This window comes from Helobdella robusta (genome assembly GCF_000326865.2).
Source record: "Helobdella robusta unplaced genomic scaffold HELROscaffold_5, whole genome shotgun sequence".
NCBI classification, from domain to species: Eukaryota; Metazoa; Annelida; class Clitellata; order Rhynchobdellida; family Glossiphoniidae; genus Helobdella; species Helobdella robusta.
This window is the reverse complement of record NW_008705254.1, coordinates 5326607-5347663: the sequence shown is the minus strand read 5'-3', so window position 1 is coordinate 5347663 and position 21057 is coordinate 5326607. Positions and strand designations below refer to the sequence as shown.

Here is a 21057-nt window from a genome sequence, read left to right as displayed (position 1 = left end):
CACAAACAAATATAAACACACAAACAAATACCAGCCAACCAAAAAACAAATGTGTTTTATGTATGTACGTATGTATGTGTGTGATGTATCTATATGCGTGTGTGTATGTGTGTGTGTGTGTATTTATGCGTGTATTTCTATTTTACACAAAATTTTCAAGTGAATAAAAGAATTGATCTGAAAATCTTAAGTAAATTCGAATTCAAAAAGAAAATTGAACGAACCACGCATACACGAAACAATGAAACTGTTTGTTTCATAATAAATTTATACAAAATTCAAATATACATAGTGAGAGTGAATAATACATAAAAAAGACTTAAATAGACAAATTTTTATATGCATTTTTTAAAAAAAAGCTGCCACCAACTAACTAGCCAATCAGAAAGTTTGGTAAATAATTTTTGAGTACATTGAGTGCAAAAGTTCAAATCTTTGCAAGGGTTTTTGCTCGGCTGCCGGAATTCTTGATCTCCGTTTATTAGTTTTATTTTATAAACATAGTTAACTCTAGTTTATTCTTGCTAATTCTTGTAGATTCGTGTTTATTCTAACTGAATTTAATATAAGTTTCGATCTGATTTGTATCATAAAAGGTTAGGTACGCCGGTGTACGCGCTCGTTCGCCGTTCGTTTGCTGTTCGTTCGCCATTCGTTTATCATTCGTCATTAGTTCATTCGTCATTCAACGTTTTGTGTGGCAGGTTTTACTTTCTCTCCATCTTCTACCTTAGATTTTATTTTAGATTAATAAAATAACTAATCAAACATAGTTAGGTGAGCTATGAGTTAATTTAATTTCCAATAGGAATGGATAAGCTAGGTCATAGGGTTTGAGATTGAGAGATTTATGTCATTGCACATGTCAAGTTAGACTGTTAGAGTGTCTAAGGTAATTTATTACTTAGGTAAGCAGGGATTTCTATTCTACCACTACATTTTGGTGTGGTTTTTTGTTTAATGTTACCGTTAGGTTTCATCATCGTACGTCTGCGCGCGAACCGCTCGTTCGTCATTCGTTCGTTCGTCATTCGTTCGTTCGTCATTTAATGTTTTTGTGGTGGCAGGTTTAACTCTTTCTTATCTTTTACCTGAGATTTTTTTTAGATTAATTAATTAACCAAACATAGGTAAGTAAAACAGTGGCGTCACTAGGGTTGGTGTCACCCGGTGCGGTAACTCATGGTGTCACCCCTCTCATGACACCCCATAGACATACAGCATTCTTAGCATAATTTATAAATAAATTTACAACGACAATAGAAGAAAATATAATTCAAGGTCGATTTTTTTATTCTTTAAAAAAAATTGTGATCTATCAAAGATTTTAAGAAATAAAACTAAATAGAAAATATGTCACTTTTTTAATTGTTATTTTTACATTAAATTTTATGTCACATTAAATCTCAACTAAATCAGAACTTCCCTTTCCTCGCCTTTAAAGATGCAAACTTGTTAATTACTTCATCAAAATCAACTTCTTTTGCCAAATCTCTTTCAATTGATAATATTGCAAGATCAGAAAGCCTAGACTGTCCCATAGTAGATCGCAAATAGTTCTTTATAATCTTTAGCTTTGAAAAACTCCTCTCACATGAAGCCACAGACACACAGATTGTAAGAAATAATTGTAGGCTCACTGAGAGATTCTAGGAAGTCCCATTCAACTATGAATTTCAAAATGTCAAGTACTGACCAGTCTTTGGCTTCTTCAAGATCAATCTCTGCTGCCTTCAGATATCTTCTCAGTCTTGGTATTTCTAATAAAAGCTCTATTTCTGATAACTCATCATAGAATGTGGTCAATTTTTGAATGTTTACCAATAACTCTTCTTCAGTAGCAGATATCAAACTCTTGGCTTGAACAACCTCAAACATGGCTGCTACTTCCTTGATGGCTCTTGATCTGATCTGGAGTTCAGAATGGAAACGATCAATACACTTATACATCGCTCTCTTGTTTTCTTCCTGCAGAGTAAGTCCAGCATCTCTCGTCTTCTCGCGCTCGCCTGCCATCCTCTTCTTGAACCTGGGTCTGCTCTCTACTAAAATTCCATATTGGTCTGATTTTATAAGTGCCTGTTCAATTGCCTGCTCCACAAGATGATTGCGCTTCTCATACATAAAAAGTCTTAGTGTCTCTAGCTTTGTCACCACCTTGTCAAGACTTAAGCCCTTAGTCTGAAGGTACAGCTGCGTTAGATTTACTTCTTCAAGTACATCACACCAAAAGAAGAGATAGCACAGAAAAGTGAAATTGCAGATAACAGGTAAAAGACCTCGGGCTGTACCTCTAGTGTCTAGATTTTCCCCTGGATCACAAAGAGCTTCTATTGCCGTCACACATTCATCAAATTTTTCTTTCACTGCCTTTACTGCTGCGTGATGAGAACTCCAGCGTGTTGTTGATAATCTTTTTAATGAAACTCCAGTGTGGTTCATTAAAACATCCCATCGGTGAGTGGAAGCAGCAAAAAATGAAAACATTGTCTCAAGAGTTCCAAAAAAAGTCACGCACAAAGCATTTTCAGCAAAAGAGTGTTGGCCACACAAGTTAAGAGAATGATCCATACAACCATTAAAAATAGCTTTCCCGTTCTTTCTTTTCAAAATGGCTTGTACACCCCCATGGATTCCAGCCATAGTCGCAGCATTGTCGTAACCTTGAGCGCGGCACATCATAAAGTTGAGTCCATCACTTTCCAAATTTTCGAGAATATCAGAACTGAGATCAGCAGCTTTTTTCCCTTTTAAAGGAAAAAATCCCAGAAACACTTCTCTTACTTCAACTTTTCTATTATGAATTTTCACATATCTGATAATTTCAGACATTTGGTCATTGTGTGATGCGTCAGGTGTGCTATCAAACATGATACCAAAATACCGGGCAGATTTTATATCCATGATAAGCTTCTCCTTCACATGATTTGCTAGGACATGAATAAACTCATTCTGAGTATTTGGTGCAAGATAAGATGCTGATGCTTTAGTTTTATGTGTGCTTTGCTTTAATCTTAATAGGTGCTCTTTTAGCACTGAGTCATATTTAGAAAGCATCTCAACCATTTCAAGAAAGTTTCCTTTATTTAATGAAGATTCTTCTTCATTGTGGCCCCGAAAAGCCAGATTTTGCTTGGCGAGAAACAATGTAATATCGAGCAGCCTATGCAAGATGTCTCTCCACTTTTTCTTTTCTATGTCTATCAAAGCAATATTTTCTGCATCAATTGTTTTGTGCATTCTAAGTCTCACCTCCAACGTTTTCCATTTTTCAAAGCAATGCAAGTGAGCATCGGATGTCTCATGATTAGGCACTTTCGGGCTCATTTTCCACCATGTCTGAAATCCAGTCACAAATTTGGATGTTGGGTCTGTAGCATTAACGGCAAAGAGTCGGCAGCAAAAACAATATAATTTCTCACTGACGGGAGAATAAACCATCCATGTTTGCAACACCTTCTCACCATTTGGCATCACCATATAAAACCACTCTTTAGATAGCTGGCGAACATCACCTTTAGCTTTTAGATCTTGCCTCGTCAACATCCTGAAAGGCCCATCTTTGTTCTGGAGATATGCACTTCCTCTTTTGATGATTTGAACGCGCAATTGATCTGGAATTGGTATATTCCAATAAGAAGCATCATCCAAAACATTCCAATTTTTCCCCGTAAGTTCATTTTCAGTATCATATTTAAAGTCACTATTATCAGTCCACTCTTCTGCTACAAATTCATCTATTTCTTTATCTTGTTCTGCTCTATTTTCTTCTATATTAATGTTTTCCTCTGCTGACTGCATACCAGCATCAGATAAATTAGTCTCATCATTTTGTGGTTGAGGACTGTGTCTTTGGAAGAACTCTGGGCCTCATCTGATCCCTTTACATATTGCATCATAGATCCGCGCAATGTAGATAGTATTTCATCTTTCTTTATTTTGGCTTTTCTTTGTTGACATCCGCTTAGCCTTTTTGTTGTATGAACTCCACCTCCACGTGGCATGATATAATATCCTTCAACAATAAATATATAAATATAAATAAATAAAATGAAATTATTTGAAATTTGGTTGGTTGGTTAAATTAAATGTTAAAATTTTAAAATTATTTAAATGCTAATAAAACAAATTATATTTGTACTTACGGATCAACTTTTGTGAAATTACTTTGAATTGTTGTCTTATATCATTAAATTGATTAAAAATTAAATAATTTTTTACTTTAAGTAAATTATAGATTATTCTCTTAAACTTGACTAACACACGCGCGTAGTAGGTGGGCAAAACAAACACTGTTGTACGTTATGTTAGACACGAACAAGTTAAATGTGCGAGGCGCTTAATAATTCGGACGTCAAATGGTATAAACGTGGAATACAAAAATGGATGATTTGAACGAAAGAAATTTTATTCATAATACATTTCTGGGCGCTGGGCGGGTTAGGCTGAATCAATGCTAAGAATAATTTCATGGAGGGACATAAAAACATATACAGTGATATTTTGGTGTCACCCCTTGTGAGGGTTCACCCGGTGCGGTCCGCACCCCCCGCACCCCCCTAGTGACGCCCCTGCTAAGTAAAATATAAATTTTCATTAGTAGGTAAGCTAAGTCATGGGGTTTGAGATTGAGAGATTTATTAGTCATCTCACATGCCAAGCTAGGTAATTGTTAATTTATTACGTAGGTAGGCAGGGACTTCTATTCTACCACTCAACTTATTGGTGTGTTTTTTTTGTTTTGTGTTACCATTTGTTTCTTCATCACGCGTTTGCGCTGTAACCGCTCGTCCGTCATTCGTTTGTTCATCATCAATGTTTTGTGGTGGCAGGTTTTACTCTCTCTATTTTTTCTCTAAGATTTAGATTAATTAATCAGACGTAGGTAGGTGAGATGTGAATAAATTTCCAATAGGCAAGCTAAGTCATGGAATTTGAGATTGAGATATTTATTAGCCATTACACATGTCATAGGCTAGGGTATCTAAGGTAATTTATTACGTAGGTAGGCAGGGACTTATATTCTACAGCTCAACTTTTTGGTGTGTTTATTTTGTTTTGTGTTACCATTTGTTTCATCATCATTCGTTTGCGCGCGAACCGCTCGTCCGTCGTTCGTCATTCGTTTGTTCATCATTCAATGTTTTGTGGTGGCTGGTTTTCCTCTTTCTCCATTTTCTTTTTAAGATTTTAGATTAATTAATCAGACATAGGTAGGTGAGATGTGAATTCATTTCCAATAAACAAGCCAAGTCATGGGGTTTGAGATTGAAAAATTTATTAGCCATTACACGTGTCATAAGCTAGGGTGTCTAAGGTAATTTATTACTTAGGTAGGACAAGGCAGGGACTTTTATTCTACCACTCAACTTTTTGGTGTAATTTTAGTTTTGTGCTACTGTTGCCATTTGCTTCATTATCATACGTTTGCGCACGAACCGCTCGTTCGTCACTCGACATTTGTTTGCATTAAATGTTTTTGTGGTGGCAGATTTCACTCTTTCTTTATTTCTTTCTTGAGATTGTAGGTACGTGAAATGTGAATTAATTTTCAATAAGTAAGTCAAGTGGTTAGAGATTTATTACATAAGCTAGAGTACATAGGTGTCTAAGGCAATTTATAACATAGGTAGGCAGGGACTTCTATTCTACCACTACTTTTTGGTGTGTTTTTTTGTTTTGTGTTAACATTCGTCTCATCTTCACACGTCTGCCGCATTTGCGCGCTAATCGCTCGCTCGGCGTGCGCGGCTTAGAATTTATTTTTTTTTACTAATTCTTATTTTCATTAATATTTCATGTTCTAATGTACTAATTTTTTGGCTCAATTTTGTTTTATAACTAACTTTCGAAATCTATATAGGCTTCTTTTTTTTACTATGCTTTAGCTCGTATTGTTAGTTTACTCTCAATTGTTTTTTCTCATTCGTTCGTTCATTTAATCATTCGTTCATTATACTTCATTCTCATCTGTCTAAAAAGCGCGCTCATTTCGGTGCTTTTTAGGCAGAAGTGTCTCTAAAGCGCGCTCTTTGGCGCTTTCATGGCACGTGCGCTCTTTTCGGCACTTGCTAGGCACACGGAGGATGAAGGCAGCATTCATCATTGATTCGTAAACGTACGAGTTGTCTTGTGGACAATCTGTCTATGGATGTTGAGCCAATTATTGACGTAGCGCGGTGGTCAAGCTGACATCTCAGGCTTTCTTTCAATGGGGAGTCTACGCGTCAGCCTCGCCATACATTCGTTCACCACAACATCTCTCGGTTATGATACTTTTTATGATGAGAGTTACGATGGTTCTTTATGATGATAGTTATGATGGTAGTTATGATGATAGTTATGATGGTTCTTTATGATGATAGTTATGATGGTTCTTTATGATGATAGTTATGATGGTTCTTTATGATGATAATTATGATGGTAGTTGTGATAATTCTTTATGATGATAGTTGTGATGGTTCTTTATGATGATATTTATGATGGTTTTTTAGGATGATATTAATGATGATAGTTGTGATGGTTCTTTATGATGATAGTTATGATGATTCTTTATTAAGATAGTTATGATGATTCTTTATGATGACACTTGTGATGGTTGCTTATGGTGATAGTTATGATGATAGTTATGATGATAGTTATGATGATAGTTGTGATGGTTCTTTATGATGATAGTTATAATGATAGTTGTGATGGTTCTTTATGATGATAGTTGTGACGGTTGCTTATGATGATAGTTGTGATGGTTCTTTATGATAATAGTTATGATGGTTCTTTATTAAGATAGTTATGATGGTTCTTTATGATGACACTTGCGATGGTTGCTTATGGTGATATGTTAAATTAACGGTCTGTTTTTTGTCTATGTTCTTACTCTATGGTGTTCGGGAAAAACCAGGTGTTGAACAGTTGCGAAATTAAAGTAAAAATCACTGTCAAGGATTATCATTCGCGTATCATGAAAAGAAACCGACTCTTCTTTCTGCCATTTATGAAAGATAAATTCCTTAATGATACGTGCAGCCTGTGTTCGGAGAAATTTTATACAAAGTCATTCGTATACAATACATATACATGAAGGAATGCAAATATGGGACTCATAATGTTTGTTTTGGACTCATGATGCTTGACTTCGAGACTGGCTGGAGGCGAGGAACGAAACATGCCCCACCTGCAAACGACGCTATGTATTCCGAAGAAAAACGTTCGCTAACTGTACACTCAAAATGGATGAAAATGGGGAAAGGTTACTCAACATTTTTTTGCAGATTGGATAACATTTTCTAACTTTAAACTTCATTACATATCTCACTCTACTAAACTAAGTTAACTTAACTTGATGTTTAATCATGAATTGATAATAAATTGACAAACTTATATGTTTTGATTAAATTTTGGTCTAAAAATTAAAAAATAATGACAAAAATTCGACGCTATCACAAAAGAAAGAAAGCATTTTTTGTCGTTGATTTCTGGATTAGTTCGTTTCATACGTTATATATTTCTGTTTATTCATTTATTATTTTAAAAAAATCACATCTTTATTTTCAGTGGTTTTTTTGGGCATCAACTAAAAATGCACAAAATATGTAAATACACATGAAGTAACGGTACTCCTATGGTATTAACCATGTTTACAAACAATCATAATGTACTTGTTATAAATTAACTCCGCCCATTTTGAATTATCTAGTGCTTGATTATTTATTTATATCAAATTGAAAATAATTTAATTAGGTAAGTTTTTTAGATCATTACTTGTCAAATAGTTGAAATAGTGAACATTAAATAAAAAAATGTTAAAATATGTAAATTTCTGTTTTGATAACAATCAATGGCTTATGGAGTGGTTAACAGGGTTAGGGCCTCTCTTTTTAACAAAATTTTCAATCATTTCTCAAATATGGAGTGGTTAAAATTTTCAATCATTTGTGAAATATTTGAAAATTTTGTTGAAAATGGAGGCCCTAACCCTAACCCTGTTAACCACTCCATATAAGCCATTGATATTTGACAAGTAATGATCTAAAAAATTTACCTAAGAATTAACTTGTATTAAATTACTTACCTAACTTGTATTAAATTATTTTCAATTTGATATAAATAAATAATCAAGTGCTAGATAATTCAAAATGGGCGGAGTTAATTTATTAAAAGTACATTATGATTGTTTGTAAACATGGTTGATACCATAGGAGTACCTATCTTACGTTTTATCTGAAACAACACACATTACGGAGTCTTGCAAATGAATACGGCTACTGCAAAAGTAGTAAACCATCGCTGACTTAACCTAATGATTTAATGAATAAACTAGTTTGATTACAATAAAGTCTGAACCATATCTCTATTATCACATAACATTTTTTATACATGTCATATTCTTACAATTTGCAAGTATTTGTATTAACATTTCTCATTTTTAAAACTCTAGTTAAATAAAGAAGTAAGGTCATGGTTATTGAGTCTTTTTTGACTGTATTTATTAACTATAAAACTACTTTATTTTCATTGCAATAATAAAACAAATCTAATAAAAATGTATAATTGCGTAGCATCATGTCCTACCTCGGGAAACCGGGTCTCTGGACGCAAAACGAAGATTGATTGATTGATTGAATTGCATAGCATCATTTATAATCAATCTTTGTATGATTGGGTCATACAAAGATTGATTAATATGAATACTGCCGTACCAAAGATATAGTAAACATATAATGAAATAGATAAATACAATATCATATTTATATCATATCATAGTTGTAGTAGTAACAGTAATGCTGTTCTGGAGGTTATTCAGAGAGTAAGCTGTCAGGCATGCTAGCACAGTTGTTTTGTTGATTGATTGTTGTTCATCCAACAATCAATGCCTACTTTAAATTTGTTCATTGATTGTGCATCAATAAGTTTCAATTATTTGTGACTCTATTGAATAAGTAATTTTCTCTGCTCCTATGTCCTGTTAACTTTTTAAAATATTTCAATCAGTGACCTTGCGTTTTGGTTTTGACTATGTTAAAACAATTATTTAAATAAACTTTGTCCAAATTATGCATGATTTAAACAACTGAATCAAATCTTTTTTTGTTTTTTTTAATTTTTTAAGACTATTTTCTTAAGCTAGGTTTCTATTAAACATAACTAACTTTGTTGCCCTGTGGTGGACTCTTTCGATTACCTTGCTATCACCATTTAGATCCGGGGTCTAAACTGATAATGCAAATATATCTAGTATCTTTGGCAAAATAAACGGTCGATACCATAGATACAGAAATTTATTTCAAAGTTTTACACTAAATTCATCTTTGTAGCCATGGCTGTAACAGATCTTTGTTTTAAAATTTGAAATAAATTTTTAAGCTGTTTATTAAGTTGATTATGAAATACTTTTAAAACATAGAAACACTTATTTTTAGGAAATCCTAATTCGATAAAATTTAAATTTCAAGCAATAGCACCAGATTTCTGCAAGATCTAGTGATGTACATACAAAATCGAAATATCTAAAACTAACATATCCAAATGATACCTTATGTTGTAGATGATTTCAAACTTTCTTCAACCAAGGTAATAAATATCTTGAAAGTAAAAAAATTTAAAATAAAGATTCAAATTATGATAATTTTTTGATTTTATAATTAATAATTAACAATTTTACGCAAATTTAACTTTGTGCATGTCAAAAAGAAAAAATAGATGAACTATTTTTTAACACGTAACGCACTTTTCACTACTCCATTTTTATACTTTTTATAATTCTCCTTGAATAAATAACAATCACATTTTTTGTATAACAATTTGTTTGAAAGCTACAATAAAATAGTTTATTGTTGATCACTATATCAAATAATTAAGAAAATACTAAAAGATAAACGAGGTACAGGAAATATTTAGAAACATCTTTGAAAACAATGTCAAAGATTATTTAGGAACACCTTCAGTGAGAATCTCAATCTGAACAAATTGTCTGTCGTTTTCTTTCTTTTCAATGGTAATGACGCTTCTTGCACTGAATTCATCCCGCATTTCAAATCGGCATGTTGGACAGGTGGTTCTCTGTTTCTTCCATTTTTGTATACACCTTTCATGATATGGGTGACCACAATGCAATTTGTGTACATATGCTCCTTTTACGAAAGTATCGAGACATATTGCACATGTTGATGTTATAAATTTATTTTCGAAATATGGTAAAATGTAAGATCGGCTGTTGGGGAGGTCTCGGTAGAATGTATCTCTGTGAGAAATGACGCCATCGAAATGTTCAACGGTGAACGGGTAGTCAACTGTTAGTTTGTAACTGCTCAATTGCGCGTAAAAGATGTTTTGAAGGTCGATCACGAGGAAGTATTGTTCGTCATCTGACAGTTTTTTTATTGGATCCATCCACTGATCAGCATTTTTACCGTGTGGCGTTGATAGGAACATCGAAATTTTTGCTACATCTTCTTCAGAGAATTTGTAAAAGAAAAATGAATTGACGAGGCTCTTAATGTAGCTGTTCCTTCTATCGCACGAATCCCCCACCGCCCAATTCGTTAATAGCATATTAACGATGTCACAACCGATTTTTACCGCAGCATCAATTATTTTATCTTCATGCGCGTTCATTTTGCTCGATGTTTGTTAAACAACTGATTGGAAAATTTGAGGGAGGAGGTTGAACGGATATGATTTGAAGAATGAAGTAGTCGCATATTTATATATATTGGGAAACCTCTTTGTAATATGCGCAAAGTTATAATCAACGTCTATGCGTCAAATAAGAAACCAAAGTGAATTTGATCCTTTGTTGATAATTTGCTTTGTTTCCAGCAAGACAAAGTGTAAATGAGTTGGAGTGAGTTGGTTGAATTTGTGGAAAAGGTGTAGGTGAACGTGGAATGGATGTGAGTGTCCTGCAATATATCGGAAGCACCCGTTCAGTTGTATTAGTGAACTGGTGGACATTTGTACGTGAACAAATTCAGTTAATTTCATATAATAAAGTAAACATATAAAATAGATAAATACAATTGTTGTGACCTTATATATTGACAACGCAAAAAATAACTAAGTTAAACTTTAATAACTTTATTTAACAAAATTCTTGAAAAGTAAAAAGTATTTAAAATCGATTTATTTGTTTATTTTTCGAAACTAAATTAATACTTATCTTCGTTCGTAAAGTTGGAAACCGAGTGTTCTTTTTTTTTAGGGATGTCCCTATATCTTCCCACTAGCCAAAAACTCTGCGGAGTCTTTTGGCGAAGAAAATCCTTCCAGAAAATCAGGGTCTTTGTGGTTCGTGTAGCATCTTTTCCCTAATTCTTTCAGATCGTCGAGGTAGTATAGGATCAACTGAGGCAAAATCTGGAATAGGTGTAGATTGAATTCGAGTTGGGCTTTTTTTAGTTTGTACTTTTGATACTGGAGGTTGAGCAGTGGTAGTGGAATGACTTGATGATGGAATGTCTCCCGGATCTAAATCAAGGTCTACACCATAGCGAGGCCTCAATTGTTCCATGTGCCGCTTCCATATTGGACCATTAGGTACAATGTGTACTAGAACATTTCGTGCTCCTAAGACACGATGAACTATAGCAGAAATCATCTTGGAGTTCGATCTCTAAGAGGACCATTATATTGTACGTAACATGGAGAACCTGTTGTGTATTTTACGGATTTCCGAGTTGGAACTTGTCTTTGAGAGTTTTGCTTCATCTGTCTGTATTGGGCAATGTGAGGGGCAGACGGTAACGAAGCATCCAGTTTAACTCGAATCTGTCTTCCGTTCAACAACTCACTTGGAGAATAACCTGACTCCAAAGGTGTTCTTCGGTATTGAATCAAAAATTCCTGTAAGGCTTGTTTGGGTGGAAGCTGAGATTTTCTCAATGAATTCTTGAAAGTTTGTACGAATCTTTCTGCTTGACCGTTTGAAGCTGGATGATATGGCGCACCAGTAAGATGTATAATTCCTCTTTCTCTGAGCCAATCTTGAAATTCTTCGGAAATGAATGCAGGAGCATTATCAGAAACAATCGAATGAGGATAACCAAAATGTGCAAAATCCTCTTCTAGTAAATTCATTGTAGCTTTTGCTGTAACATTTGAAGTTATGTGAATGCATGGATATTTAGAATAACTGTCCACAACAATTAACCAATTATTCCCCAAAAAATTGATTGCATGATCAATATGGATGCGACTCCATGGCTTTTCGGGAAGTATCCATGGGTGGTTTGGATATTTTGGTGGACTGTTCTGATGAGCAGCGCATGATTCACAATTTCGGCATAGTTCCTCGATGTGGTGGTCAATGCCCGGCCAATATACAACTGATCGGGCTAACTGTTTCATTTTTCTCATCCCAAAATGACCCAGATGTAGCAGTTGAAGAACTTTATCTTGAATCTTGTGTGGAATAACAATTCTATTTCCAAGAACTAAACAATCACTCTGTGTAGTCAGTGTGTCTTTCAACTTCTGGAAATGTTGAACTTGTTCTTGTTTAATCGAATGAGGCCAGCCTTCTTTGACATATCGACAAACAGTTGAAATGATGGGATCTTTACGAGATTCTTTTGCCAGAGTCTGAGCATCTGTCGGTATAAGTTGTTGACTAATCATTTTTATTGTGCACACTGTAAATTCATCTTCATCTTTTTCTTGAAAATCAAAGTCTGGATCTTCACCTTGTGGCAATCTGCTAAGTGAATCTGCATTTCCATGATCTGTTGATTTTCTATATTCAATTGAATAGTCGTATTGATGAAGCATCAGGGCCCAGCGAGCCAAACGATTTGCTACTATCACTGGTGTTCCTTTTGAAGGATTGAAAAGAGCCAACAACGGTTTGTGATCAGTGACCAGAATGAATTTTCGTCCATAGAGATATTGGTGAAATTTGTGTAACCCATATATTATAGCTAGTGCTTCCTTGTGAATTTGACTGTACCGACGTTGGGATTCAGTAAGTGTTTTTGAAACATTGAATAATGGTCGTTCCTCCCCATCAGGATACCTGTGAAACAGAACTACCCCCAATCCAACTTCTGACGCGTCACAAGAAATACCCAATGGAAGCGACTTGTCGAAATGTGCCAACTTGACGTCTTTCATAAGAATTTTTTTAATCTTTTGAAAAGTTAGTTCTTGCTTTGAAGTCCATTTCCAGGGTGTATCTTTTCTTGTAAGACATGTCAGAGGTTCAACAATCGTTGCAAGATTAGGGATAAACTTGTGATAAAATTGAACAGAACCCAGAAATGATCGTAATGTTGATATATTAGTAGGGTGTGGCATTTTAAACAAGGCGTCAACATTCTTTCCTTTATTAACACCTTCTCCTGAAAGTATGTGACCCTATTCAATTGAAGTTTGTCCAAAAACACATTTCTTCTTGTTGCATTTCAGACCTTTATCACGAAGGCGTTGAAGAAGAGATCTTAAATTCTTATTGTGCTCATCAACACTGGATCCTCCAACAAGAATATCATCTAGATAAACTGCGACTCCTTTCAGATCACAAGTTAGTCTATCCATGATTTCTTGGAAGTAGCCTGGAGCTGAAATAATACCAAACGGAAGTCTGGTTTGAAGTAAAACTCCTCTATGTGTGCTTAATGCAAGTTTTCTTTGACTGTTTGGAGCAAGTTTTATTTGATTGAAAGCATCAGCAAGATCTATTTTGCTAAAGTAACGACTTCCTCCAAGTTTTTGTATCAAGTCTTCAGGAAGTGGCATTGGATGTTGATGTGGTTCCAGCTGGGGGTTCACAGTAACTGAGTAATCCCCACAAATTCGAAATTTTACTTTTTCCTCTCCTGGATTTAATCGTTTTTTTATGGGTACTATGGGTGTTCCATAGTCATTGAAATCTACTGGAATCCAGATGCCTTTTTTAATACCAGCATCTAATGTATTATTGAGATCCTCTTGAAATGAAAATGGCACTGTTCGAGCTTTACAGAAAACTGGATTTGAATCTGGTTTGAACTTAACTTCCAATTCAAAATTTTGCAAACATCCAAGTCCTGGTTCAAAACATTCTTTAAAATATTCACAAATTTGTTGACAACAGATGAAAACTTTGAATTCAGTTGAACTTTCTTTAATTTGAAAAACTTGTTTATTCAAAGCTGCTGTTACATCAATTTCTAGATCAAGAATTGCTTTTCTGCCTACAAGATTTAGGTTAGGTAGTTTTGTAACATTGAATTCTACAATTTTTTTATCATTTGATTCTGGAATAGAAGTTGAAACCTGACAAACTCCAATGACTGGGATTTTGTCCCCAGTTGCTGAAATAAATCTTGTAGAATTAGAATGGAGTTTGGGTCGACCCCATTTTTGCCAAACTTCTAAAGAACAAAAACTATCTCTTGCTCCACTATCTAATTCAAAAAAATGTTCAGTATTCTTGAAGAGTAACTTTTGAAGAAGAGGTGTATTTCCAGGAATAGAATGTATAATTCTAACTGAACTGTTTTGTTGAAACTTTTTTTTTAAGCAAACTTTTTCAAGATGACCAGTCTTTTGACAAAAATTGCACTTTGTATTTATGTATCTACAATCTCTGGCATGGTGACCTTTGTTTCCACATCTAGGACAGGTGCCTTTTGAAAAAGGAAATTTGAAATTTTCATGTTTTTTATTGAAAAGAACTGCTTTTTCTTTTGATTTGTTAGTAGGACTTCTAGAAACTTTAGAAACAAATTCTGCTTTTTCTTCTGGAGAGCCATGTACAGTTGCTTTAGCGACTTTAGAGGCTTCTTCAACTTCTGTAGCTAGTTCTATTGCTCTGTAGAATGTTAATTCATCTTCTGGAACTTTGAAAAGAGACTTAAGAACAGCTTCGTTATTTACAGAGCAAATGAATTTTGTTCTAAGTGCTTCATCTAAAGGATCATTTATTTTTGAAAAATCACATGTACTTGCTGCTTGACGAATTCTAGATGCAAGTTCTTGTAGTGTTTCACCTGGTTTTCTAGAAATTTCATTCCAGAACTTACATCTTTCCCTGACAATAAAGTGCTTGGGACTGAAATTTATCTCCATTGTTTGTGAAATATCATTCATTTGTAACTCGTTGACATCACGTGGAGGAGAAAGTTGAGATGCCGCGACTTGAAGAAGCTTGTAAATTTCTGGAGATTGATTCGTCAGAAAAACTTGAGCAATTTTTGAGTTCGGGACTGAATTGGCAGAAACGAACGTTTGAAAACGAGATAAGTAGTCAGTCCAAAGCTCTTTTTTTGAACAAAAGGCTTCGAAAGTGGGAACGGTTGTCGAACTTTGAACTATTGATTTGACCAGTGTCTCCATTTGCTTCGAAAATCCTTCCAGAAAAATTTTCAGTTCAGCCATATTTGAAAAAAAAAATATCCTGTCGACTGCGCCAATTGTTGTGACCTTATATATTGACAACGCAAAAAATAACTAAGTTAAACTTTAATAACTTTATTTAACAAAATTCTTGAAAAGTAAAAAGTATTTAAAATCGATTTATTTGTTTATTTTTCGAAACTAAATTAATACTTATCTACGTTCGTAAAGTTGGAAACCGAGTGTTCTTTTTTTTTAGGGATGTCCCTATAACAATATTATATTTAGTAGTAGTTGTAGTAGTAATAGTAATGCTGTTCTGGAGGTTATCCAGAGAGTAAGCTGTCAGGCAAGCTAGCACAGTTGTTTTGTTGATTGATTGTTGTTCATCCAACAATCAATGCCTGCTTGAAATTTGTTCATTGATTGTGCCTCAACAAGTTCATTTGGTAATGAGTTCCAAGTATTTGCGACTCTATTGAATAAGTAATTCTCTCTGCATCTATGTTCTGTTAACTTTTTAAAATATTTCAATCAGTGACCTCGCGTTTTGGTTTTGACTATGCTAAAACAATTATTTAAATAAACTTTGTCCAAATTATGCATGATTTTAAACAACTGAATCAAATCTTCTCTTTTTCTTCTTTCCACCAAAGTTGTTAATTTTTATTTTTTAAGACTATTTTCGTTAGCTAGGTTTCTTTCAAACAGAACTAACTTTATTGCCCTTTACTTATTGATAAGTTTGAAGCATGAAGCTTGAATTGTATGAATTCCGAGGAGATACTTGCATATCTAAGAAATTGAGAACAGATAATGGATTTAAATATATGTGGCGGATGGAAGGAGTGATGGTGCAGTAAATCAAACGTATTGGTGATTTTGAAGTATGGTTTCGTTAGTAGGAATGGTGCATCCGGTATGTTTTTATACACAGTCACGTCCAGGAATTCCACTTCTTTTGTGTCATATTTGAAATTGATCTTTATGCCCTCTATGATGTTGTTTGCTCTTTCAATTAATCTTTCTAATTCCTCGGTCGGTCCAATGAATACGAAGAGTATATCGTCTATGTACCTGTAATACTTTACCACCCCACGGAACTCGTTGTTGATTGTTGCATCCAATTCATCCAAGTAAATGTTTGCCAGTGTTGGTGAAAATATTTTCCCCATTGCGCATCCATTAACTTGAAGATAGTGTTGGTTATTGAATACAAAATCATGGCTTCCTAGTATTAATCCTAGAGATTCCACCGTGAGGTTGTTGTATTTATTTCTTGGCATGTATTTCATCAGGGCTTCCCTGGTTACAGTTATTGATCTCTGGTTTCTCATGTTTGTATGAGGCTTGCAATATTCGCTGTGACTAGGATCTGTTTGCTGTTTGTGAATGTCGTGGATATCTTTTTCACGAACATCCGTGTGTCCTTCACCACGTACTTCAGGAACTTAGTTATTTGTTTTAACTGTATCTCCACAAACTCAGATAGGGGTTGATTGATTGAGTTGATGTCGCTGATGATTGGTCTTCCCTTGGGTGTCCGTTCATCAATTCAATCTTTCTTTTCCTTATGAATCTTCGGGAGTGTATAGAAGTATCTCGTTCTTGGAGCTATGGGTGGTGAGAGATCAACTAGCATCTTCTTATTAATTATTTTCACAGCCTTGTATTTAAGTAGTAGGTTCATGACGTCCCACTGGTTGTTTATTGGCTGATCAATCTTCTTGTAGAATGATTCATCATTCAACTGGCCTTCCGCCTCTTTGATCTTGTTTATTTTGTCCATTATAACAAATACATTGCCTTTGTCTGCTTTTCTAATAACGATATCCTTGTTGTCTCTTAATTCCTTTAGTGCCCTCCTTTCTTTTCTATTTATATTTGATTTCTTCAGATTCGTTCTAATATATTCATCTCCCGTTCTTCTTATCACTTCCTCTTTTATTTGTGTTATATCTTCTACCGTTGCTATGCAGTCGTTCGATAATTTTGATTTAGGCGGGTTCCATCCGGATTTGAAAAATTTCTTGTAGTCCGGTAGGTACGGTTGTTCCCTGCTCGGCCCCTTGTTGTTTTCAAAATAATCTCTTATTTTTACATCTCTGATCAGTTTATCAATACCATATGTCACCTCCGACATCTTAATGTTCCTAGGGGTGCAAATGAAACCCAATCCTTTGCTTAACAGGCTTTCCTGGTCTTCCGTCAGTCGGTAGCTTGATATATTTATAACATTCATGCAGTTACGCTCCTCCTGCGGACGCGTTCTCTTTATATGTTTTTTTGAGCAAACATTGTGCATTGATTTTTGCGATACGCTTCCATAAAGGTCCCTATGCAGGCGCAGTTTTCCTCGTTTTTGCTGGCATTGTTAGATATTGTTTGTCTCCTCATGAATGATTTTATAAGGGCCTGTGGATCCCTCTTTATATTCTCAATGTTGCAGCTGCTATCTTGGTATGGTAAGATGTTCCTTACCATATCCATTGTCATTTGTCTATTTGGTTCTTTGGGTGCAGTGTTTATTATGATATTTTTATGCACAAGATATCCATCTATCGTTTTGGTATCTTTTTCCTCTTTTTCCAGTGAGAAGTTGACTCTTTTTCAGTTCATCAACTCTTTTAAAGCAACTAAAGATTATGGTGTTGTTGCCTTCTTTTGTTTTTCTTCCAATGGAGCTGGTGGGGATCGGTCTCCTTCCCATCATCGCTGCTCTGGTGGTAGGTGGGATGTAATTTGATGTCTCCCCTTCAGGCATCATATCCTCCCCATTTAATTCCTCTATGACTTCTTGTGTCAGGTGGAAGAAGTTATCCATTGTGCATTGTCTTAGTGACACATCTTCTTTCCCCTGATTGTTGTCATTCGTCTTGTCTTCCTCAACGTCTGTCCTCCTTGTGTATTGGCTTCCATCCTCGTAGCCTCCTGTGCTATCTGGTTAGCGTTGTTTATATCTTCCAGTTGCTGGTCTGTAGGTTCATCCCCCCAATCGGGTTCCGTTTAAGTATCATGTTCCTTGTTCTGTATCTGTTCCATATGTATATCCCTAGTATCCACGCCCGTATCACAGGTCTCAATGTGTGTGGTGTCCATTGTTACATCCCTTGTGTGCGGTTTGTCTGGTATGTTCATGCTTTCTATTGCCACATCACATGTCTCTCTATGCGTTGTGTTCGTCTCCGCATCTACCGTATATCGTATGTTTGCGGTGTTGACTCCAATTTCACACGTGTTTCTCTTAGTCGTATTCGTTCCTGTATCACGTTTACGACTACTCTTCTCTTGTTGCCGTGGTGGTGATGTTTGTGATTCCGGTTCTTCAGTGGCCCTGGCTTCCTCCCTTAGGCTCGTCAGGTTGCTGATGCAGAAATCAATTCTCTTCATCGTTTTGGCTTCCTTTAATACCTGATCATAAATTAATAATTACTTAGATATAATTGCGGTAATTATTGAAAATATCTAAAAAACTCGAAGATTGTTTATTTTGGCAGGTTATTTCCAGAAGAATTAGAAATAGATCAAAAACATAGATAACTGAATAGTTACTAAATTTTGAATCTCTATGGTAATTAGTATCCTAGAGATATGCATATTGCTGCCGTTTAGCATCGTAAAGTTTATAAGGAAGCATGGAAGTAATGATGCCAAAAGGCATCGTTATGCGGTAGAGGTTTAAGGCGAAACCGTTTTGAAAAATGTAAGTTTTCGTGCGAAACATATTTCGTCTTTGGATCTAAGTACTCGACGTCATTGTTTTCGAATGTAATAAATAAACGATTTTTTTTTATAACAAAGCGTTCTGGTAGCGTTTTGTTTAATTTGTAGTTTTTTGTAAAGTTTAAAAAATTAATCTCAACAGATTCTCAGAGATATTCTGAATAAATTTTATCTCTTTCAAACGCTATCTTTAATTTAATTTTTGAATATAAAATAAAAATGGTATGTGATGATTAACAAATTGAAATACAACATTTTAAAATTTTTAAATTTAAATAATGCTTCAAACATTCAAACAGTCCGGAAAGAGTAAGGACAAAGGCAAGAAGGGGAAAGGAAAGAAGGGGGTTGTCGATGGCCTGCCACCATCCAGCATGAATCCCGTCCAGGTCAGTAACGCATCTTCTGATTCATTTCGTTTCATCGAATTTAATTATGTAATCATTTATTAATATTATTTGAATTATTTACTCTAAATATTTTAGCAATTTGAGTAAAATGAACTAGTAACATCGCAGCCTTTTTTTTAAAACCACATTTGCCTCTCTTAGTTATTGGAACATTTGCGTAGAATTCGCAACGAACTGAACACGGAGCGCCAGGAACGCAATGTATTCCAACAAGAACGTGATCAGATGGCAGCAGCCTTGGAAATTCTTAAAGATAAGTTAGCCGAGAAGAATGTGAAAAATAGAAATCTCACCTTTGAAATGGAGAAGTTGCAATCAAGACATAATTCAGAACTTGAAGTCAGCAAATATTTTTACTGTTTTAATAATATATTTTCACACAACAATATCTGATTTAAGTTACATATCATTTTATTTTTCAGTATTAATTATATCTTAAGTTATTTGAACAAAGGAAACGATGTTTACGATTTCAGATACTGAAGCAGAAAATAAAGCACTTGATGTTTGAGAACCAGAAGAGACTGGAAGAATCCACCAGCGAAAACTTGCAGTCCATCAAATCTGTGCAAGACGACACGAAACTCGAGCTGACCGAACTGATGAACGAAATGAGAAACTTGAGAGTGAAGATGAGAAGTGACCAGGGTCTCCATGAACAGAGTTTAAAAAATCTCAAACTGGTCAGTCAAAATGGCGCATGAATGAATGAAATTTTAAAGTTTAAATTTCATTTAATGTTGGATCAATTTAGCAAAGTTTTTGTATCGCGTTGATTTTTCCTAAAGAAACACGCGGACGATATGGCAGACTTGAAAATGAATTGTGAGCGACGTTTGCAAGACCTGGAGAACAAGTACAAGCTGAAGGCCAGCACGCGGGAAGCCGAGAACGATTTGAAGTTTCGAAATGAGTTGCATGAAGTTGAAGAGAGAAAAAATTTCGAAATTTTCAGCCTGATGCAGACGCACGACCGACTATACAAGGACATGAAGAACTATTACAACGACATCACACTTAACGGCATCAACCTAATCAACGGATTAAAAGTTAGCAGACGTTCTACTTTGTTTTAAAAATCAACAATAAATTTGAAAATAAAAAAAATTGAAATAATTTGTAGCAAGAATGTGAAACTCTTCGCAAAAAGGATGAACTACTGGAGCATAAGGTGTCTGAGTTTGTAACCGAGAACAGACAGCAGACAGAAAAATTGGAGGAGCAGAATAAAGTGATGAAAGAGAATGCTACTAAATTGAGAAGACTCAATCACGTCAAACTAGCTATAAAGGTTTTATTTTTATTTCCCTTTCACTTAAACCTTTCTTCCTAATTCATGTTTCAACATGTTCCGTCTTTTATGAAACTTCTACGTTAAATTTCAATTTGAACAGGATAAAGAGCATAGATTGCAAGCTCAGGAGGTAGTGCTGAAGAGACAAGACAAGGAGATTGAAGTCATCACGGAGATGATGGAGAATGTTGGTTTGCACTCAGATTATTTTCAATAAATTTTACCATTTCACAAACGGATGAAACAGTCCTGTCGTTGTTCAACTGTCCATCGCTCACGTAACCATCAAAAATCTCGACACAGTTGAAGGAAGAAAGAAAC

General features: G+C 34.9%; 3 protein-coding genes across 3 annotated transcripts; all 3 read right to left on the bottom strand.

Moving 5' to 3' along the window:
* Positions 1-1590: 1590 nt before the first annotated feature.
* HELRODRAFT_163682 (hypothetical protein) lies at positions 1591-4004 on the bottom strand (the record flags this gene model as incomplete). The annotated part of the gene is made up of 2 exons (XM_009027489.1): positions 1591-1778; positions 3797-4004. 2 exons carry the CDS (start codon positions 4002-4004, stop codon positions 1591-1593), a joined length of 396 nt encoding a protein of 131 aa, XP_009025737.1.
* Positions 4005-9942: 5938 nt separating this feature from the next.
* Positions 9943-10158, bottom strand: HELRODRAFT_126902 (hypothetical protein; the record flags this gene model as incomplete). Its single annotated transcript, XM_009027488.1, has 1 exon — positions 9943-10158. A coding segment is annotated over one exon (216 nt), but the record flags the coding sequence as incomplete, so codon positions are not given.
* A 7690-nt stretch (positions 10159-17848) lies between these two features.
* Positions 17849-18699, bottom strand: HELRODRAFT_163679 (hypothetical protein; the record flags this gene model as incomplete). Its single annotated transcript, XM_009027487.1, has 2 exons — positions 17849-18249; positions 18384-18699. 2 exons carry the CDS (start codon positions 18697-18699, stop codon positions 17849-17851), a joined length of 717 nt encoding a protein of 238 aa, XP_009025735.1.
* Positions 18700-21057: the final 2358 nt, after the last annotated feature.